Raw genomic sequence first — 21,230 nt, forward strand, 5'->3', positions numbered from 1 at the left:
ACTGAAGCGTGGGGACAGACAAGCGAGTTTGTAAGTAGGCGGTGTAGTGAAGAACCGGTATGCCTGACAATTTATATTGAATTAAAAATGCCCATTTCTATTTACAGTGTGCGAATCTATTAATTGGGGGAGTGGGTACAGTAGTTGCCAGCGTGTAAATTGTCCGGTTTAATTGTTAAACATTGGAGTGCCAAATTTTGACATCGTTCTCGCCATTGATCTTCTTGACAAGTTGCAAGAGGAATTCCAAGTCGTTCACAATCTCCTCAATGACTTGACATTCAGCGTAGTATGCCAGTGCACCATTGTATTCATCCAACAATGGTTCCGTTTTCTTGGCATTGATGAGATTGCTGTCGATCTTCTTCAGAGTATTCTCGGCCTCTTCGTCATACTCTCCGAAAGCAGTGTCGAAATCAGAAAATGAAAGGTCCGCAAGACCACCACGACCGCTATTCTGTTTATTGGAGGCTGATTGTTGTTGTGAATTGCTTTCAACCTTGCTCAACAAGTTCTTCAGAATCGCTTCACGTAGATTGAAGTGAGCATTCCGACAGGATGGGACAAAGTAAGGGACGGGTGCCTTTTGTGTAATACTGTGTGTAAGGATGTAAATGGTGAGAGCGATAGTCGCAATTAGATCCTTTCTATACAGTAGCACTTGTTCGACGATTTCATGGTAGAGTCCAAGATTAAAGTGTGAGCGGACTGTGTTAAGCACTAACAAGCGATTGCCTAATCGCTCAAGACGGCCGATTAAGCTAGCGAAAAGATGGATGGGAAAAGGACCCTTAAGTCGAAACTCCATACCGGTGAGTGCAAGCAGACTTCGCGCAGAACTTAGACTGCGCTGGATCCTCTGTTCAATTTGCTCACACAACTCTGGATCAGCGTAGTGACGATTTCCAAGCATGTTTTCCGAAAGCGTGCTGTAGAGCTCAAACAATTGCCTTGAGGCGTTACCGAGTTCATTGATAAGACGGCTGCGAGCAACGTAGGGGAAAATCAGTATATTCACGATGACAGCCATGGTAATGCCCACCATTACATCGAGAAAGCGTGTGACAGCCAAGACGAACGCGCTATGTGACGAACCTAAATAAGCACCATAGAGGATGGGTGGGAAAGTGATGCAAAATACGATAGATACACCGGCAAACTTGGATAGATACATCACATATGCAGCAGGCCACGCTGCGAGAAAATTAATGGCAGCAATAACGTAGCTCCACCCACGACTTATTTCCCATGTGACATAAGCAAAGACAGCGCCAATAAAGGTTCCGAGTGCACGGAAAAGTCCAACACGGAGTGTAGCGGAAACAGAAACTTCAAGGACGAAAAGCGTAGAGATCAGTGCCCATTGACCATTCCAGTCTTGATATTTGGCAGCTGTGCTTCCGTGAACTGCAACGATACTGAGCAACCCGATACCAATGGACATTTTAAGTGCATACTGGATATCCTTCGATTTCGCACACCAACGTGTTAATCGCCAAGCGCGAAAACGAAGAATGTAGAACCATTGGTACATTCTCCTCTTCCAATGTGGATCCCTTGAGTTGGTCGTTTTCCGTGTAATCATTTCCATGTCGTCGTAATCAGAGGATGTAACAGCATCATCGTCTTCTGCATCTTCTGCGGAATCCGGGTTGTGAAAAGGTGTCTCAAGCACAGGCAAAAATGCACCGCTGTAATTTAGATCACGGACACCCGTCGAGTAGAAAAACAATCTCTTTTTAGGTGCGCGTTGACTGCGCAGCGCATACAATTCAATGAGTAGCTTCCGAACCTCAATTGCTAGCTCTGAGAGATTGAATATGAAAAAGGCGCCAGAAAATAGTAAGTCATCAATCTCCATTGACGATTCTAAGCTATTTCCCTTTCCCAGACTTTTTGCTCTTATAACAAGTGCGACTCGAAGTGCTTCATGGACGCTCTTCTTTTGAACCAAGTTTGCGTTTGAAATGGATTCAATTAGAGTAGCCAGCTTTTCTTCTGTAACTGCTTCTCCACCTTCATTTGTATTGCACCATTTCAATGTCGACGATGCAATAGCGAGTCCTTTGTTCATGAAATCAGTAAGTGCCGCAATAGTTGGAGAGAATCGATCGAAAAACACGTCAATGCTTTCCTTCGCTTGAGAGTAATGAGCGCTATGCTGGACTGGAATATCGTTTTGAATGCGGTGCTGAGCCATAAAAAGGTCGTTTACAGGAGAAACAAATGGTGCAGGTTTGTCTGAATTGGTTGTACTCATGCGTTGAGGAATGTGCATGTTTAACTCTCGCCGAAATGCTCGCTGCAGTGAAAGACTCGAACTAATGCAGGAAGACAATTCAGTATACAGTTTCTCGTAATGTGAAAGGAAGTTTTGATACGCGGTCACAGGAAGATAGGAGTAGCTCACCTCAAACTTTGAGGCAGCAGCATTCGTACGAAAGGTGTCGAGCTTAGAGCGTAAACTTTTCAATAAGGATGCTGCCATGGCATCTAGCTCTTTTGAATTTGATGAACAGTGTTTCACATCGCTCATGAACACATCGACGCACTTGGCGCATTCGTTCAAATATTCCACGGCAGAACGAACAACGACATCGCTTGCAGTTTGAATGGGTGGTACACAGAAAGTTACAAGCAGAACAACACCCGCAGCTATCAATGAGGGATACGTAAGCGAATAATAAAAGGTATGAGGAACTGTAGTTCCAAAGGGATCCCCCAGCATTAAAAAGCAGTCCGTGAATATCCAGATGATGCAAGCAATGCGGTAACCATAGCGGCTTCGAACATAGGAGGCTGCACAGTTAGCATCGATAAATGAATAAAACAAGGCGAATCAGAGTGCATGTTAGTCTACTATATACTTACAGATAAACGATCCCATAGTAAGACCAATCGCGAGAAGGGGGGCTCCATTAGCACCATTCTTGTTGGCGGCAACCGCTAAAAACTTGAAGATTACTGCCCATATCAAGCCAACTGTTAGTCCTAAGAGTCCCTCATCTTGAAAAATGGGTTAGTACTTGTGTATAAGCACAGGCATTTCAGAGCGAAGTAACTTACACACGACGACAAGCTGATTACCAGCAGTTTGACGAATGGGAAAGAATAGGCAGTGTATAGTGACGATGAGAAAGGCATAAGGACCAATGATTTTGCTGAAAGGTTTAATGAGCACCAATATCTCGCAGATGAAAAGTGCAAGAACAGGCTTAAACAGCAGACGAGTAGTTTTGCGGGAAGGAACGAGTCTCGATAATCGATTTCTCAAGCCTAACACTGCTCTCATATTCTCAATGGATGAGCTCTATTAACCACGAACCAAAAATAAGAATTAAAATCCAAGAAAACAAAAAGACAAGAGGTAATAATGTTGAGATATTTACAAGGTATATGTTAACTTCAGTCCAGCAGATTAAAGGGTATTTTTCCTGAGTAAACAGGAAAAAGATTAAAGACTGTCTACTAGTAAAAGAAGCAGCGTTATTTAAGCGCAATTGAAAGCAGATCGCACAGGAAACAGGACATCCAAGTCGTGTTCACAGTGAATACAGATATTAAAGCATGAATAAGCACTCAATACAGGCCAAAGAGCCTTTTACGCTTTTCTTCTAGCAAATTGTTAAGGGTGGCTTTTAGGACCAAGAGGCAACAAGCCAAACGAAATCCATTCCTACAGGCAATTGTTAAATTTATCGCAAAAATATCATCTACTAATACACGATGTCATATTAGCGTGAATATACACGTAGTATGAGCTGTTTCTCGTACTATTTGGGTGTGTGTTTCGATGTCGCGTTTGGTGTCTTTAAACTACCATGATGGCTAAGGCGAACCTTCCCAGAACCAATACCACCTAAAAGACCAATTCCCTTTTTTCTCTTATATTTGTTTCCCAAACACTATTGTTTCGCTTGAGTGGTCGCATTGGTGTTCTAATGCTGGCAATTGTTCAAGGAATTGCTGTTGTATTTGACTAGGCTAATTAGGTTTATAACATTTAGGGGAAACAAACAAAATGACACTTGAAAACGATCAAATTCTGCTTGGAAGTGGTCCACAGGAGCAGTTCAACGAGGCTTCCATTATGCAAATGGCCCTCACCGGTAACTATAGTGATACCTCATTCACCGACGACGATGACTTTGGTGATGCCCTGGCAGAACAGCGTGACGATCCGGATAGGACAAGCGTTACGAGCAAACATGCACCAAAAGCAAACCCCCATTCACTCCCGCAAACTCCCCCGAAAGCTCGTGAAAGTCCGGAACCATTAAAGCTAAGCCAGCATAAGGAACAATTTCATGAACCTCCTAAACACAACCAGGACGAACAACATTCACAGCAAATGACTGGAAACAGATCCACACCAGTCTCCAGTACTGCTAATGACGATAGTTTTGGGCTCTACGAACTGGAAAGATTAAAGGAACTTGTTGACGAGTCATCTTCTTCCCTTTTGGGCTTGTCGGAAGATGATTCTCTCACACAGAGTCCCGTAGACAGCATTAGTACCAACCATTCAGCTCCCGTTATCCCTCCGAAGAACAAGTCGAGAAGACGTAAACCAAGAGGACAGCGAGCCAGCACTGGATCCGAGCCTATCCACGAAAGTGCATCTATGACGGAGAGGTCCTCGGAGACCGGCTCAATTGATGCCAAGTTTACTCAAACAAGCGATGTTGAAGTGACAAGAAAAGATAGTTGGAAGTCGGTCGCGGAGTCGTACTCTACTGCTGCCGCTGCCGCTGCTTCTGTTGCTGCCGCCAAGAACAAGTCAGCGGTTAGCTCAACGCAACCCCGTGAACACGTTGCTAGTGGGTCAATAAATTCTTTCACTTCGGTCGTGTCTACTCGGACCGAACTTCGCGAGGCTTTCTCTGATCATGAACACTATCGACAACAAGACGTCGTTCCTGAAGTTGCAAACGTGCATCGGTTAATTGAAGATAAAACAGTTTCTCCCATTCCTGAAACTTCTTCAACCGTTTCGGCCGTGGTAAACAGTCCGCCAGCTGTCAAGCCTGCGACTGAAGTTTTACCCGCAGCAGCGAGCCCTGAATCAAAAGAAACTTTTGATAAGAACCAAGATACGCTTTATGCTAATGAACAACAATCATCACCGGTGCGTCCTCGTTCTGTACCGTCGCTCGTTAACCAAGTTCCCGTGCATGATCTTTTCTCCCGACCCAAATCTACCCTTAATATTCAAAATGAAATCATGGAAATGGAGCGTATGTTCAACGAGCTTAAGGGAGCCACTCCGAAAAACGTTCGAACATCTACTCCCAACGCATTAAACAACAAGCCTCCTCTCCCTCCGCGAACGGAATTCATTCCTAACATCGTTGTTCATCCTGCCAGCGAAGCGAATTCAACTGCCCCTTCATCCAGCGGCGCGAATGATGTTTTCGTGCCCGAGCCAGTTACTGCTAAGAGCGCTGTGCCTGCGCTAGCAACACAAGAGGAAATCCAATCACCTACCTCTACTCACATCGCTGCAAATGCACACTTTGTCAGTGATCAAGAAATCGAATTTCCCATTCATCGCTTGCGCTGTGCATTCCTTTATGAATTTATAAAGAAGCAAGACAAAATGGAAATTTCCGTTCAGTACGCCTTACACGATATGCTCGAAAAGTCAAAGGTGCAATTAGCGAATGCTGATTTATTTGAATTACTGAAACAACTTCTGGATCGTCCCCTCGAAGTTCTTGTTAAGCAGTCAGAAGTTTTGGATTCCGTTTTGACTTCGCATACATCTCCGCACGTTCATACAGCTTTGTGGAGAATTATAAGAGGCTTGCTGAATTCGAGGAAAGATCTGCACTATCGTGCTCTTTCTACCGAAAAGTGTCCTTCGGATAAACAAATCTGTAAAGATTTAAGTCGCACATTTTCTGAAGAAACCCTTGGACGATTTGTGTCCAACACAATGAAACGTGGTAGTGCGAAAGAGGAGCCTCCTCACGCAGTGCTTCACCGTGTTCTGAAAGCATACGCAGTGCATGATCCTGCTGTTGGTTACACTCAAGGCATGTCTTGGATTGCAGGCACCCTGCTGCTATACCTACAGGAAGAGGAAGCTTTCCAAGCCTTTGTATTATTATTTGAAGAGTATGGATTACGTTCACTTTTCTCTCCTGGCATGAACGGTCTTAGTAGGTTGATGTACCAGTTTTCCCGGTTACTTGAGGACACCATGCCTCGTTTGGCCATTCATTTTTATCGTGAGCAACTGGATCCTTGCGCATACGCGTCAGAGTGGTTCCTCACTCTTTTCGCCTATCGCTTTCCTTTGGATTTGGCTGCCCATATATACGACCATGTTTTCGTGTATGGTCCCAATGTGCTTTTGTACTTTGCACTAGCATTACTAAAGCAGGAAGAGCGGCATTTGCTTAAACTCCGCGTTGCTCCTCTCGTTTCTTTTCTCAAAGAAGACATTTTTCAAAAGTTCCATGCCAACAGTCAGTATGGTTTGTTGTTAATGAAGTTGGTGAGAAGTTTCCCTCTCACAAACGAGCAAGTTAATTATTACGGTCGCCAATTTGACGATCAGTACAATATGGAATGCAAACTCCAGGAAGAACTTAGTGCATTGACGGAAGAGCACGAGCGGCTTAAAAGGCAAATGCAAGAACTTTCACATCGGAAAAAAGCACTGCAAACGGAGCACCGCCGAATGAGCTCTCTTTTCACACGGGAGGTCTTGGATATGAAACGCAATCTTGGTATTCAAGCCCATTTACGATCTGAGATTGAGCAACTGAAAGAGTCTTTCAAGAAGCAACAGCGTGATATTGAAGAAGAGTTTCGTGGGGGAATGGAGGCTGCCATTGCAGAAAACCTTGACATTATGGGCGTGAATCAACAACTTGAGGATAGTCTCTTTGAAAAGGAAAAGACTCTTGCAGAAGCCAAGGTTAACCTTGCTACTCTTGATGGCGACTATACCGTGGCTCTTCAAAAGTGGAGACGTCTTCAGAACACCGTTGCTTCTGATGTTTAAAGTGTTCCTGCGTATTGTTAAATACTTTTTCCATTTTCCAATACTTTGTTTCAGTTGTTTATTATTTTCAAACGACAAACCCCGTTTTTGGGGAACGAGAAACCAACCGTATTCTGTCATTAAAAGATGCATTATCATTCATATGGACATTCATCATTAATTTATTTATTAACGTTTCCTAAAAAAAAAATATTACCGCAAGTGCAGATGGAAGAATATTTTGTTTTAAGGTAATGCTTTAATATGTCTCATGAGTTTTATCAGCGTGAATAAAAGTACATTGTATGAATAGGGGTAAAACATTTAAAACAGACATTTCGACTTCTTCTCTAAGCAAGGACAAATGACTAAGCCTGCCAGGAATGTCATCAGAATCATTATAAGAAAATAAGAGTAACAGAAAGCGAGAAACAACTCGCTTAGATATAAAATACAGTGAGCCTCGCATACGCAAACAAAGTTGATGCGGGCTGACACAAAGTGAGGCTTAGCTCGGCATCAACAAGTAGTCTCCACGAGCAAACTTAGCTCTGCATGGAGGCCGACGAACATGGAGTCGCCTGTTGCTAAGTACCGACTTTGACGGCAATGGGAACGTAGCCCAACATTAAACAAACAAAGCAGACATACACATACCTCTGCAGAATACATTAGACAGGCCAGTGGATTTTGCACATGAAGCAAAAAACGACAACCTGCAGTTGTATGCTGCACAGAATTAACTATGAGCAAGCATTTAAAAACAAACAGGAAGCACAACTTAGCACAATTTAAAAAAATCACTGAAAGCAAGGTCTGCAAATGCAGAGGTTCGATGTCGTTAAATAACAAAACCCATGAGGGCAAGTATTCTCATATAGGACTGACCAAATAGTCAATACTAAACAAAAAAATAATAAAAAAAATAAAGAGGAGAGACAAATGTAATAAAAAACAAATTAAGATGTCGTCACGATCTTCGAGACTGGGAATTAAAAAGTTAAAGCGGTTCAAAAACACACGAGCAGGGAATGCGGAGGGCTGGAAACGAAAGACGCACAAGTCACTGCGGAATTTCCAATACGTAAGCCATTAGCGGTCCGCACACGATTTCGACGATTACTTCGCTGAAACGAAGCACCGGAGAATAAGGTGCTCGAGGAAGCGCATTAGTTTGGGAACGCAGGCAGACATGAACGGACAGGACATCTCACAAGAAGGGGTCATTGCTGTCGTGAGGAACGATAATGAATTGAAAGGGCGGTTTGGTTCAGCAACTAGACAAGAGACACATCACAAGGGAAATCTAGGACAAAAAGGCGGACAAGGATAGAGCATCAGGAAAGGGATGTTTGAGTTTGGTTTCGGAATGGCAAGATATATAATCGTTCATGCGCTCGCTTATGACAGGAAAGCAAATTCGAGAGAATCATCCTGACAAAGTCGTTCAACGACATCATAAACAAATTTGAATTGTGCAAAAGTCTGCACCATTTTCATGCGCTGCATGCGAATGTTGTTAATCAGCTCAAATACAAGATCTGAGCTTGAGCTCTGAGAACAGCTTGACTGCAGTTCAATGGTAGAACAACGAAGGAGAGAGTCGAGGACAATGAACGTCCCTGTTCTTCCGACACCTGCCGAACAATGAACAATTAGCGGTCCATTTTTAGGGAGATCGTTAACAAGCTTCAGACAACGAAGAACCGAAGAGATGTCCTCTGGGGAGCAACAATCAGACCAAGCATGATACTGAACATGGTTGATAGTCTTTTCAGACTGAGTTTCCACATCACGCAGAATTAAAACATGAAGTGTGCAACACGCCTCCGGAACCTCTGTGACCGACTTCGAGCGAATGACAAACCTCTCTGTGCGAATGGGCTCGCTGAGTTGCTTGCTGGGCCAGTAAGGCGCAGACATCTCGCGGCCACCTTCGCACAAACCGGCCAGCATGACGATGGTGCCCGAAGTGCCAACATTATCCCACACCATTAGCCAAAAGTCGTTCAACGTGCTCGACACTGGTGCCTGGCAGGCGATGTACTCATTTTTACGAGTTTTAATGTGAGAGGCATTAATATAGTCATCAGAATCAGAGGAGTCGGGGAGATGGACACGAGTCACGTTGTAAGGAACGATATCCGAGTAACGGTTCTTGGAGTAAGCGGCAGGCTTCATCGCATCAACGGTGCACCATTCAGAACCCTTGTCGGCGCTGTAAACAAACCGCTCGGATTCTAGCCGGTGCAAGGAATGAAACTTCCGGTACAGCGAGGAGCACGCTACATCGGTCATTTCGCCAGACTGTGTGAGCAGAGAAGGACTAGTAGCCAAGTTGGCACCAAAAGGATTGGAAGCCAGTTCGCTGCGTGGAAGTGGACAAAAGAACCCAGAAGGACGAGCAGTAAGACCCTGCAGCGATATACAGCAGGGTACGTCGGCAGATCTCCGTCTTTTCGACGAAGCATCAGCTGCAGCCGAAGACGGAGTAGTCGAAGTTGCCGCATTCTTGGGCTCACAAAACGAACCCACCGGCGAGTTGGCCGGCGACAGTACAGGACGGACAGCCGTCGGTTCCAGCTTTGTGTCGTCGATTAGCGCGGAGTAGTGAGACCGAATACACGCAAAACCGCCGTCAAAAATGCTCACAGAGCCAGAAAACGACTCGTTTTTGAATTTCTTGCCGAGAGACTCTGCAAGAGCAATGTTGCTGGCAGTCCACGAGGCCACACACAGATAAACATGCTCGAGATGCTGCCAGTCATCGAGCGGGTGTGACGAACCACGGGGATCAAAGGCCGTCTGCAGAATTTTTGAGACATTAAAGCGTGGGCGCTTGAGGAGAGTCGCGGGGACGGAAACATTGATGGAGCCGCACAAACGGCATTCACAGAATTCACTGAACGTGCGAAGATCAATGATAATTGAGTGCGAGTCGGGCTTGGTGCAGCACTCGACTATACTTTTCAAATCAGTGAGAGGGATGGTAAAGCTCGACTTGGGACAGCGGCTTTCGGATAGTGGGCCTACACAAGGACCAGAGGTAGGAAGCTTAAATCCAGAGACGGACACGAATGAAGGAACGACTGCTGGCACTAACGTCCGGCTTTTTCTGAGACTTTCATTGGGAAACGGGCCGGGACTTGTGTGACCAAACACAATGGGAGAAGCGGGCATCATCGCGTTAAAGTGTCCAGGAACCATGAATGAAGCGGACAGATGATGATATTAATGAGAAAGTGAGAGTGAGATAGATGGTCGTGGCAAGGACGGGAAAGATTGAAAGGAAGCAAAAAGGATCACTCAAAAGTGCTTTTTTAGTCTTCAGTGAGTGGATTAACAAAAAAAGGTGGAGGTGACGCGGATATAGATATAGGGATAGGCACAGACGCACAGATACAGAACAAAATAGGACGACAAACGCGTGTAAACAACGGGGTTCGCGCTCAGAATGAAGAAATAGACAAGCGTCTGTAGTCTAAAGGACGCAAATGGGTAAATGGGACAAAAATACGCGGGATAAAAAAAGCACACGTTGAGATACGAGCTGTTTCCACGTGGCAATAGAGCAAAACTTTACGGAACAGTAGTAGTTCGTAAAAAGACGTTTGAGTTCTTGCGTATGAATTGTCAAATCAAAAACAATGCCGGTGCAGATGCGTTTGTTATAGAGGTACGAGCAGAGAATGGGTCATGATCAGAGGGAAACACAAAATTAACGGTTCAAGGTTGGACTTTTTAAGTATGCCCAGACTGCAGCTGGAAAAAGTTAAGAGCGGTGGTAGACTACCTTTAAATAGGCCTGCACCACTTAAAGTTACGGTCTCACCCATCCCATGACGTGGGCCAATATTTCCCCGACAAAAAAAAAATAAAATTGTAACAATGAGCCAATCATCGCTTGAGCGATGGTATCAGGCCCATTGCTTGATCGAATCGACAGTCCGTATCGCTTAACAAGCATGTCGCAGCGGGGTATGACGTGGTGAAATGAAGAAGAAGGCGTTTTTCGCTGATGACGTGTATGAAAAGGGGAAGGTGTTGCAGGCAACGAGGGTTTGGGACACTCGTTGTTGCTGTGGTGTCAACAAACGGCGAGAGAAACAAGTCGTCAGCCGAATCTGGAAAACCGCGATAGGTCCAGCAGGCCTCAAGCGTGCATACAGGCTACTAATCCATTCAACCTAGGGCAACCTCGTATGCTTCTCAAGGCAGAGATGCAAATGATACTGTGTCAAAAATGCTAATATGTGATGTAATACTGACGAAAGGGCCCACATGAGTGTTTGCAAGCTTTGTGGATTTTGGTTGACGAGCAACGGGGGAAGGGATAAAACGACCACGTGCAGGAAAGAGTGTTCATAGGATGCATGAACTGCCGAAGCGAGCGGCGACACGTGAGTGCGTTGGCGCAGCTGTCGCAAAAATGTAACGATAAATTCCTAGTAGCCGACACGAAGGATAAAAGATCTCGGGCGTCTTTGCGGCATCCCAGCCAATCAGCGCGCTAATTGCAGTAATCGATGCCTACGTCATGGACTCCAACTGCCGAAGCATCCTATGTTTGCGACACCACCATGACGTAGGAAGCACAGAAGGGGACGTCGCTACGGGACAGGTTCGACGACCTTTCAGGGGACATGTGTAGCTGTTTGTGTGGATGAACAGACATGTTGTTGGGGGCAGTCCGGCAAGGGAGACCAATGGTCTGTGCGTGCAATAATGGTGCGGAAGGTTCCCTTTACAAGCGGATGAGCCTAAGTCTGGCCCTTTATGAAGCAACCACACGCGGAACTTGAATTGACTAGCTGGCGATGATTTAAAGAATTACGACGTTCATCTATAGGCTCGGAAAAATTGAACCGTTAAATAGTTTAGCTGCAACACCATGCAATGACATCAGTCCTACTCTTTAAAGATTCCTAGGCTCAAGTGGGGCAAGCGGGATGGGATAGTGGGGTATGTGGGTCAGGGCTAACAAGGTACAGCGAAAATACCTGGTCGATAGGAAGTTACGTAGGTGGAACTAGGCCAGGAAGAGAAATGCGGAACGGTTTGATTCGAGGAATTGCTGGACGGGATTTGATCTGTGGATGCTACAAGATGCCATTGCAGGGGCGGGAGTTGAAAATGCCAGTACTAGTTGCATCGGATATTTTATTACTAAGTAGATGAGAGGTGGTACGAAAATTTTGTTAGAGCAAGAAAGAGGGTCTGTGGAGAGGACGGAAGGACGGATAGAATAGAGGGAGTTGCGTGGAGAGAACATAAGGGGAATAAAGGGGAAAAACAGAAAACAAAAAAAAGGAGCAAACGAAAGAAAACGAAAAAAAAAAGAAAAGAAAAATCAGGAGGCTCGGTTCAGCTATTTTTTATTTTTATTTTTGATTTTTTATTAATTAATTAATTAATTAATTAATTTTTATTTACTTTTTTATCTATTTTTTATTATTCTCCTAGAATGAAAAGAGTCGTGTTAGAATTGACTACCAAAGTAGCATCTACTCATTCATCTTGTACGTTCACATAATATACTACACTCTCATATTTTTCTACCTTACAAACAAGCAGACGTTCTCTCCAAAACCATTTTATTTTTGTACCATAGCCTCTCGCTGCCGTGTTAATCGTTTAGTCGATTTCCACAAGAACATCATCTTCGTCCTCCTCAACGACGACGGGCTCTTCGTCACGGACAAGCATTTGTACCAATCTAGAGTAGCGTTAGTAATACCATCCAAACGTTCAGATGGACGTGTACACGCCGTCTGTGCTGCCACTTACTGATCACAAAGAGCACGAATGTCTTCGTCCTCAACGGCCAAATGCAGCTCACGGATGATAGGATACACCTTCCGAAGCCGCATGTGTTCACGACCCTCGCGAGTGGCTGTAAGGAGAATGAGCGACTCAACATGTGTCTTCATCACGAACAAGTCGGGCTCGCGTTTCTTGTCGTCGGGAAGCAACTGCAATTCGTCGAACATGCCATCCATATCCTCGTCGCTCAGCTCCTCCGGACCTGCCAGAGGAAGGAGGAGATAGGGCAACACGTTGATGCCGTCCTCGTCCATCAACGATGCATGGAAGGTTGTGTCAAAGCACACGTTTTTAATGGTCGCTGCGACACCAGTGCGACGAAGCACCGAAGCGTGATCGGTAAAGACAACAACTTTGCTAATGGGAATCACATCGTCGTATGCTTGAGCCTCTGTGAAGTACTTACGGCCACGCTCGAAACGAGTCAAGTCTGCAAACACATTTGCCAAGAAGTCGTAGTTTGCGTACTGGTTGATACCGTGGTTGCTACCTTTGACAAAACAGTCCATCAGTTGGTCTATGGCATTGCTGCTCAAAGAGTACTCACGCAAGGGAACCTTCATATCGAACATGTTCACAATGTCGTCTTCTTTGGTCAGATTGCAAAGCAGCATACAGCACAGATCCGCCAAGCCATGTTCTGGGTTGGTAATGATACCAAGTACTGTCTGCACGAACTCTGCATCAATTAAGTAACGTCGCACCTCGTGATTCTGCGACACGTTCACTAGTGCTGTAGCTGCCTGGCTAGCAATCTGGGGTTTGTCAACTAACAAAGCCTTCAACTGCTTCACCGGTCTGTAATCATCCTCCCGGAAGATGTCAAAATGCGGGTTCGTCCGCATGGTGAAAGGCAGCAAATGTTGCAAGGCCAACATGCGAACCTGAGGATTCTCATCATGCAAGAATCCGACCAACTAAATCGTCAGTAAGAGACACCATGCAAATGGACAGCTGAATAAATGGCTAACTGAACAAGACATTGTGAAGTAACATAGAAGGGGAAAAAAATAGTATCCAAAAAAAAAAAAAAAAAAAAAATAGTCAAGATCGAAGCATCCAGTATACAGACAAAATTCTGTCCGTTCATCACCACGACCAAAATGAAAACAGCAAACGAGCATTACATTACCAAAAGTCTCATGCCTCCAACCCTTCATATACAAACACAAAAAGGTGTTCTAGTCGTTCTCCATGTCCATTCCATACATACCTCCTTCAACTCAGACATTTTTGGACGACGCAGTATCGTATCGACCGAAATTTTTGGTGGTAATTTCGTTTTTCAATCTCAGTACCGGAAACGCTATAGAAGAACCACGAATCGTCGAGCAAGCAACAAAACGGTAAAAATGAAAGAGAATTGACTGACAGAGGGAACCAGCAATTTCAAACGAGGAAGAACGGACAACGACCACCTCCTCAGACAGAAAAGAATACGAAAAGCACACAACTACAAAGTACCACTGTTCCACCCACTTCACACCCATTCCATACCTAGAACAATTTGTTCCAAACACATAATATTTTTAATTATACAACTCATAAAATACCTTTCACGAAAACATCTCAAAAACCTGCAAAGTTAGCAAACGAATCCGGAGAATACATGTAAATCGATCATCAACTGAATGGTTCTCAGTAAAAAGGCAATATAGGTTATCCTCAACGAAATTCAGAACAGGTCTGTAATGTTTTATCATCATATGAACCACTCCGTAACAGTCGATTTCAACAAGCTCACATACCTTAATAACTCCAAAGACCGCAGCAGCGAACAAACAATCACCAAATGAACACCAAATGAAGACTATTCATTGCCGCTGCTGGCCTGCTGTTCTGGGCTGCAGCTTGCTGGTTTATATAGACAATCCGTGACTGCTACCACAACAAATACTCATAGGGTAGGGTTTCCCCACCAACATTTCCCCACCTCGCTATGTGGGGGCAAAGTAGAAGACGAGCAAACTTACCGGCTCGAAGTTGCCTACTACCAGCACTTGTTTGCGATTGTAATCCTTCCGAATTCAACGAAGGTTTCAGACGTGAACGCGTAAACTTATTGCTTCGACAGCGGGGAGTGCATTCGTCTGAAAGTTACGTAAAATGGCACCTAAAGGAGCCACAGTTGAGCAGCTTGAGTCTCAGACTGCAAAGCTGAAACTGGAGAATGTGAGTTTTTCGCTGCACGGGTCGTTTGTGGAAGACGGACAATTACCACAAACTGCTTGGGTTCAATGGTTGTGTGGAGAATGTAGTTTACTAACTGGTTGCAGACTACTAAGCGTGATACTCTTATTGACTGGGAAAACAAGTACCAAAAGAAATGGGAAGATGAGCACATTTTTGAGGTGAATGCTCCTTTGGAGGATATGTCCATGGATGAACTTCGTGAAAAGTACCCCAAATTTTTCGGAAACATGCCTTATCCCTACATGAACGGTGCTCTTCATCTTGGTCACGCTTTCACTTTGACCAAGGTCGAGTTCACCACCGCTTATGAGCGTCTTAAGGGCAAGCGCACCTTGTTCCCCATGGGTTTCCACTGCACCGGTATGCCCATTTGTGCCAGTGCTGACCGTTTGGCCCGCGAAATTGAGTTGTTCGGTAAGAACTTTGAGCTTCCCGCTGAGGAGGAGGAGGCCACTGCTACTCCTGAGCAAAAGAAGTCCCCCGTTGCCCACGAGGACGTGACCAAGCATGGTGGTAAGAAGAGTAAGCTTGCTGCTAAGACTGCTGCCGTCAAGTACCAATTCCAGATCATGCAGTCTTTGGGCATTCCTCGTGAAGAGATTCACAAGTTTGCCGACGCTAAGTACTGGCTTGAGTACTTCCCTCCTTTGTGCCGTCAAGACTGTACTAATTTCGGTTTGGGTATTGACTGGCGCCGTTCCTTCATCACAACTGACGCCAACCCTTACTACGACTCGTTTGTTCGCTGGCAAGTGAACAAGCTTCACGACTCGGGTAAGATCAAGTTCGGTGAACGTTACACCATCTACTCTGAGAAGGATGGTCAACCCTGTATGGACCATGACCGTAAGAGCGGTGAGGGTATCGGTCCCCAAGAGTACACTGGCATCAAAATGGAGGTCTGCGAGTTCCCCGAGGCCGCCAAGACTGACTTGGCTTCTGTCGACTTGAACGGAAAGAAGGTCTTCATGGTTGCTGCTACTTTGCGTCCCGAGACCATGTACGGTCAAACGAACTGCTACGTTGGTCCCAGCCTTACTTACGGCTTGTATGCTTCTAATATTCCCGATGAGTATTTCATCTGCACTCCTCGTGCCGCCAAGAACATGGCCTTCCAAAAGCTCTCTGCCGAGCGCGGTGTTGTCACCGAGCTTGCCCAATTGAAGGGTGAGCATTTGGTTGGTGCCTTGGTCAAGGCTCCCTACTCTGTGTACGACAAGGTTCGTGTTCTTCCCATGGAGACCGTGTTGGCCACCAAGGGCACTGGTGTTGTTACCTCTGTTCCCAGTGACTCTCCCGATGATTATGCAACTCTTGCCGATCTTCGTAAGAAGTGTGAATACTACCACTTGAACCCCGAGTGGTTGAAGAACGACCCTGTTGCCATCATCGAGACCAAGGCTTACGGAAAGATGTGTGCCGAAACTCTTTGCCAGAAACTCAAGATTCAAAGTCCTAAGGATGTTAAGCAATTGGCCCAAGCTAAGGAGCTTGCCTACAAGGAATGCTTCTACCAAGGTGTTATGATCATTGGTGAGTTCAGTGGTGACAAGGTCGAGGTTGCCAAGCCTAAGATTCGTGCCGATCTCATTGCCAAGGGTCTTGCGTTCGCTTACAATGAACCCGAGGGTCAAGTCATTAGTCGTAGTGGCGATGAGTGTGTTGTCGCACTTTGCGATCAATGGTTCTTGGACTACGGTGAGAAGAGCTGGAAGGAGCTTACTCTCAAGGCTCTTGACCGCTTGAACACCTTCTCTCCTGAGGTGCGTAACGGTTTCAGAAAGACCTTGGACTGGCTTTCTCAATGGGCCTGTGCTCGTTCTTACGGTTTGGGTACTCGTCTTCCCTGGGATCCTCAATTCCTTGTTGAGAGTTTGACTGACTCTACTATTTACATGGCCTATTACACCATTGCTCACTTGTTGCAAGGCAACCCCTACGGTAGTGCTCCCGGTCTCTTGAACATCAAGCCCGAGCAAATGACTCCTGCCGTTTGGGATTACGTCTTCTGCCAGAAGGCTAAGCCCACTGATTCCACTATTCCCGATGAGGCCTTGGAGCGCCTTGCACGTGAATTCCAATACTTCTATCCCTTTGACATTCGTGTCTCCGGTAAGGATCTTGTGCCTAACCATCTTACCTTCTGTCTGTACACTCATGCTGCCATCTTTGATGAGAAGTTCTGGCCCAAGGGTATCCGTGCCAACGGTCACTTGCTCATGAATGGTGAGAAGATGTCGAAGTCTACCGGTAACTTCATGACTTTGCATGAGGCTTGCAAGAAGTATGGTTCTGATGCTACCCGTGTTGCTCTCGCTGACGCTGGTGACACTGTTGACGACGCCAACTTTGAGGAGGCTACAGCAAATGCTGCTATTCTTCGTCTTTACACTCAAGAGGCTTGGTCTCGCGAGATGGTTGAGAAGAAGGATACTCTTCGTGACGGACCTTACAACTTCCATGACACTGTTTTCGACAACGAGCTCAACCAAATCATCGAGCTTACCGATGCTGCCTACAGTGTTACTGCCTTCAAGACTGCTTTGAAGCACGGTTTCTATGACCTCCAAAACGCTCGTGACTGGTACCGTGAGGTTACCGCTGACAAGCAAATGCACCGCGATCTTGTCCGTCGCTTCATGGAAGTTCAGACCTTGTTGATTGCTCCTATCGTTCCTCACTGGAGTGAGCACATCTGGAGCGCTGTCCTCGGTAACTCTGGCAGTGTTCGTCTTGCTCGTTTCCCCGAGCTCACCCATCCCGTCAACACTATGCTTACCAACTCTCTTGCTTACGTCCGCAACTTGACTCGTGTTATTCGTGAAGCAGAGGCTGCTCAACTGAAGCGTCAAAAGAAGGGCAAGGGCATGCTTTTCGACCCCAGCAAGCCTCGTCGCTTGACTGTTTACGTTGCTGAGAAGTTCCCTGAATGGCAAGCTCAGTATGTTAAGCTTATGCAACAACATTACAACGAGAAGGAGAACAAGTTTGCCGATAAGGCTATCATCGCTGGTGTGGAGAAGAAGGAGATGAAGCGTGCCATGCCCTTCATTCAACAGTTCAAGCAGACCCTCTTGAACCGTAGTGAGCATGTTACCGCTGAGTCTCTCTTCAGCCGCGAATTGGGCTTCAATGAGTTGACTGTCTTGAACGAGGTCAAGCCCTACTTGTTGCGCAGCGTTGGTATCAAGGAGCTGCGTGTTGTTCTCTTGAAGACTCCTGCTGACAATGCCACCCAATTCACCGGTGTTGTCGAGTCCGGCGAACAAGCTGGTGAGACTATTGATGTTGCTGCTAACTTCGCCAATGCTCTTCCCGGTCAACCTACGTTCTTGTTCGAGAATGTTTCTGCCTAGGCTTAAAAACACCTGGCTGGTTACTCCCACTTAAAATAAAGCATCAAGGACGTTAGGCATGTGCAAAATTACTTGTTTCCCGTACAAACAATAGATATCTTTTGGATTATAGCTAGAATGAAAATGAATGTACAATCAATTGCGGGATGGACGGCCGTAACAGGTGTACTACAGAATTAAACTTGCTATATATTACATATAGAGATACATTTTGTAAACTACTTATTCATTGCTTTGCTTGTTTTGTGTAGAGAGTAACCAGTCACTCATAGCCATTATAGCATAGCAATAACATTCATAAAGTCATGTCATGGGTTCCCGGCGGGTAAAACCGTACCCGTTTTTTGCTTGACCCAATTAACTGCTCCTAGAGGGAAGTGTATATCGTCGTCCATACTTACAACGGAATGGTACGTACGTCAAGACCAGCTTGCAGTTCCGACTTCGAAGGCATTTTACCACTAAGTAGAAGTTGGCTACTAGCAGTGACGGCCGGGTCCGTCATCATGCTAGCAACAGCGACAATTTTTTCGCCCTTTGCATAGAAGCATGTAAACTTATTGTCGGCAAAAGAACCTTGCAGAACGATATCGTCGTAACCAGCCGCAGAAGTATTGCCGCAATAACGTAATTGTTTTCCTTGTGCAGTCCAGAAGAAAGGCGTGAAAGACTTTGTAGTAAAGCTTGAAGTCTTTCCAAAAGCAATATGGTTGGCAGCTACGCGAGCAAGATTGCCGGCCACGTCCCAATGCTCAATTCGTGTGCGTGTTTTTCCGCCTCTTTCAACAGGCAAGTTCGAAAAGGGTGCGTGTGCAATGTCACCAACGGCATACACACCGGCGTCTTCAAGACCTAAAACCCGACAATGCTCATCTACAGCAATACCGCCATCCGATTCCAGCGGCACGGCATCACCTAAGTAAGAAAGATCGGGTTTCACACCAATGGCCAAGATAACGATGTCAGCAGGAAGCTTCGTGCCGTCCTTTAAAATAACAGCATCAACATTTTCGTTCGTGGGATCAGAGCGCTCAAACTCAGAGACACCGGCATTCATGTAAAAACGCACGCCGTTCTCCTCGTGCAAAGCACGAACGACATTGCCGACGCCGCGACCCATGGCCTTTTCGAACGGTACACTTTCCATGCCAATGACAGAGAGATTGTGATCCTTCAAGACAACGGAAAGCTCCAAACCAATGAAACTGCTGCCGACGATGACAATGTTTTTTCTACCAGCAGACTCTGGGAGTTCTGTGGTAGCGGCAGCAAGACGAGCCGCATCGTGTTGGGAACGTAACAGATACACATTGTTTGCATCAGCTCCTTCTATCGGGAGAGCACGGGGGACACCTCCTGTTGCTAAAATTACATAGTCATAAGACTGTTCGTCTCCTTGCTCTCCATAGTAAATGATTTTGTTTTTCACGTCGATTTTGTTCACCTCGCTGGAAAAGTGGAAGACGATATCCAAAGCTTCGTAGTGTTCCCTTTTTTGGAGACCGATTTTGTTCATGTCATGCATGAGGGATTTGGAGAGCTTTGGCCGGTCATAAGGAAGCACGGATTCTTTTGTGAAAACGGTAATGGCATCTGTATAACCATTTTCACGTAATGCCTCAATTGCAACAGCTGCGCCTTGTCCGCCGCCCACGATACAGACTTGGCGTTTTGTGGGTGTGCTAGTCCCAGGAGGCTTTTTGTACACTTCAGATGCTCTGTTTCTCCAACAACCTTCTGGTGTCAAAAGCGAGAGTCCATGTTGACCATCAGTGTCCGGTACATCAATCCAAAGCTCGCCTGCCGCCTTTTCTACAACAGGAAAACGGCGCAAGGCATTGAGTGCCGGTGAATCTTCAATGTCACCAGTCTCAATGTTATAAGCAGCACCGTGCCAGGGACATACAATCGAACCGTTACCATTTAGACAACCGTTGGCTAAAGGAGCACCGTAATCTAGCACACGCAATCATGTTAGTCGGGACCACTGCAATGAAAAGAAGCCGAGGCGACTGCCTAAAACATTCGTTTCAACAATTATTTGCCTCAATTCCTTTTCGTTCTCTCACTTACGACTACACTTGGAGCTCGTAGCGTAAAATTGGTCTTTGTGACGCAACAGCAGCACAGAAGCCGAGGTGCCTTCGACCTTGGCCTCCACTTTTGACCCATTCTGCGATACAGCAGCAGGGTCGAATGACAATTTGTACAGAGTCATGACGGGTTTGAATACCTGAAAACTGGGGACTCGAGAAAAACCAAAAAACCGTTTCCCGAAAGCTGGAAGAAGGCCGCTCCGGAAACAATTCCTGTTCAAATTGCGAAGAATATTGAAGTACGAAAGAAAATAAAAACGAGTGGATGAATGACCAGCGACAATCCCGAAAAACTGTCTCTGGCGAAATTAAAATTGTTGAAAATTAATGAATGAATTAGAACACGCGCAAAAACAACCCAGTGACGAAGTCCAGCGCCTCTCCTACCGAAGCAATTCCAACAGACGTCTCACAGTGAACAATTCCTCGAGGTGAACAAGCAAAAGAGGGCACACGAGGAGACTTATATAGTCGGCCGAAAACATGACGTAGGCAAGATGACATAGAGACAGTCGCGAGCCGAAAACGTGTAACCAATCACCAACAGGACAATTTACCAGCCATCCAATTGCAAGCCACACATACAAGTGAGAAAAAGAGAACTTTATGCTTTGTTAACTCACAGATGGGCCAGACCGCACCACCCTTCCCAATCACATCGTCTGAAGCAGCATGACCGCTACAGTCGATGAGAAGGGGAATTTACACGTCAGAATACACCAGCTGCCCTACACGACGGGACCGTCCAGAGGACGAGAAACCCGAGGT

General features: G+C 45.7%; 6 protein-coding genes across 6 annotated transcripts; 2 read left to right on the forward strand and 4 right to left on the reverse strand.

Annotated features, from left to right (window-relative positions):
• Positions 1 to 11: 11 nt before the first annotated feature.
• SJAG_02011 (hypothetical protein) lies at positions 12 to 3,822 on the reverse strand. Its single transcript, XM_002173196.2, has 3 exons — positions 3,067 to 3,822; positions 2,872 to 3,006; positions 12 to 2,799 (listed from the first exon to the last, which is right to left on the reverse strand). The coding sequence occupies exons 1-3, from the start codon at positions 3,290 to 3,292 to the stop codon at positions 176 to 178; spliced, it is 2,985 nt and encodes a 994-aa protein (XP_002173232.2). The 5' UTR covers positions 3,293 to 3,822; the 3' UTR covers positions 12 to 175.
• A 44-nt stretch (positions 3,823 to 3,866) lies between these two features.
• Positions 3,867 to 7,329, forward strand: SJAG_02012 (GTPase activating protein Gyp51). The gene has a single exon (XM_002173197.2). The coding sequence runs from the start codon at positions 4,022 to 4,024 to the stop codon at positions 7,013 to 7,015; it is 2,994 nt and encodes a 997-aa protein (XP_002173233.1). The 5' UTR covers positions 3,867 to 4,021; the 3' UTR covers positions 7,016 to 7,329.
• On the reverse strand, positions 7,246 to 10,800 carry SJAG_02013 (tyrosine phosphatase Pyp1). The gene has a single exon (XM_002173198.2). It carries the CDS (start codon positions 10,199 to 10,201, stop codon positions 8,396 to 8,398), a length of 1,806 nt encoding a protein of 601 aa, XP_002173234.2. The 5' UTR covers positions 10,202 to 10,800; the 3' UTR covers positions 7,246 to 8,395.
• Positions 10,801 to 12,516: 1,716 nt separating this feature from the next.
• Positions 12,517 to 14,308, reverse strand: SJAG_02014 (eukaryotic protein). Its single transcript, XM_002173199.2, has 3 exons — positions 14,031 to 14,308; positions 12,782 to 13,734; positions 12,517 to 12,710 (listed from the first exon to the last, which is right to left on the reverse strand). The coding sequence occupies exons 1-3, from the start codon at positions 14,046 to 14,048 to the stop codon at positions 12,629 to 12,631; spliced, it is 1,053 nt and encodes a 350-aa protein (XP_002173235.2). The 5' UTR covers positions 14,049 to 14,308; the 3' UTR covers positions 12,517 to 12,628.
• Positions 14,309 to 14,762: 454 nt separating this feature from the next.
• SJAG_02015 (cytoplasmic leucine-tRNA ligase Lrs1) lies at positions 14,763 to 18,588 on the forward strand. Its single transcript, XM_002173200.2, has 2 exons — positions 14,763 to 14,989; positions 15,094 to 18,588. Exons 1-2 carry the CDS (start codon positions 14,924 to 14,926, stop codon positions 18,364 to 18,366), a joined length of 3,339 nt encoding a protein of 1,112 aa, XP_002173236.1. The 5' UTR covers positions 14,763 to 14,923; the 3' UTR covers positions 18,367 to 18,588.
• Positions 18,470 to 20,940, reverse strand: SJAG_02016 (apoptosis-inducing factor Aif1). The gene is made up of 2 exons (XM_002173201.2): positions 20,440 to 20,940; positions 18,470 to 20,322 (listed from the first exon to the last, which is right to left on the reverse strand). Exons 1-2 carry the CDS (start codon positions 20,582 to 20,584, stop codon positions 18,764 to 18,766), a joined length of 1,704 nt encoding a protein of 567 aa, XP_002173237.1. The 5' UTR covers positions 20,585 to 20,940; the 3' UTR covers positions 18,470 to 18,763.
• Between the last annotated feature and the right edge of the window lie 290 nt (positions 20,941 to 21,230).

This window comes from Schizosaccharomyces japonicus, assembly GCF_000149845.2.
Source record: "Schizosaccharomyces japonicus yFS275 unplaced genomic scaffold supercont5.3, whole genome shotgun sequence".
Classification (NCBI taxonomy): Eukaryota; Fungi; Ascomycota; class Schizosaccharomycetes; order Schizosaccharomycetales; family Schizosaccharomycetaceae; genus Schizosaccharomyces; species Schizosaccharomyces japonicus.

Bases quoted from the DNA above. Each gene is read 5' to 3' on its own strand.
- SJAG_02011 (XM_002173196.2), bottom strand. From the start codon at position 3,292: ATGAGAGCAGTGTTAGGCTTGAGAAATCGATTATCGAGACTCGTTCCT. The intron at 3,007-3,066 runs GTAAGTTACTTC...CCATTTTTCAAG, and splicing joins TAATCAGCTTGTCGTCGTGT to ATGAGGGACTCTTAGGACTA. The intron at 2,800-2,871 runs GTAAGTATATAG...CTAACTGTGCAG, and splicing joins TACTATGGGATCGTTTATCT to CCTCCTATGTTCGAAGCCGC.
- SJAG_02012 (XM_002173197.2), top strand. From the start codon at position 4,022: ATGACACTTGAAAACGATCAAATTCTGCTTGGAAGTGGTCCACAGGAG.
- SJAG_02013 (XM_002173198.2), bottom strand. From the start codon at position 10,201: ATGGTTCCTGGACACTTTAACGCGATGATGCCCGCTTCTCCCATTGTG.
- SJAG_02014 (XM_002173199.2), bottom strand. The intron at 12,711-12,781 runs GTAAGTGGCAGC...ACGCTACTCTAG, and splicing joins ATTCGTGCTCTTTGTGATCA to ATTGGTACAAATGCTTGTCC.
- SJAG_02015 (XM_002173200.2), top strand. From the start codon at position 14,924: ATGGCACCTAAAGGAGCCACAGTTGAGCAGCTTGAGTCTCAGACTGCA. The intron at 14,990-15,093 runs GTGAGTTTTTCG...AACTGGTTGCAG, and splicing joins CAAAGCTGAAACTGGAGAAT to ACTACTAAGCGTGATACTCT.
- SJAG_02016 (XM_002173201.2), bottom strand. From the start codon at position 20,584: ATGACTCTGTACAAATTGTCATTCGACCCTGCTGCTGTATCGCAGAAT. The intron at 20,323-20,439 runs GTAAGTGAGAGA...TGCGTGTGCTAG, and splicing joins TACGAGCTCCAAGTGTAGTC to ATTACGGTGCTCCTTTAGCC.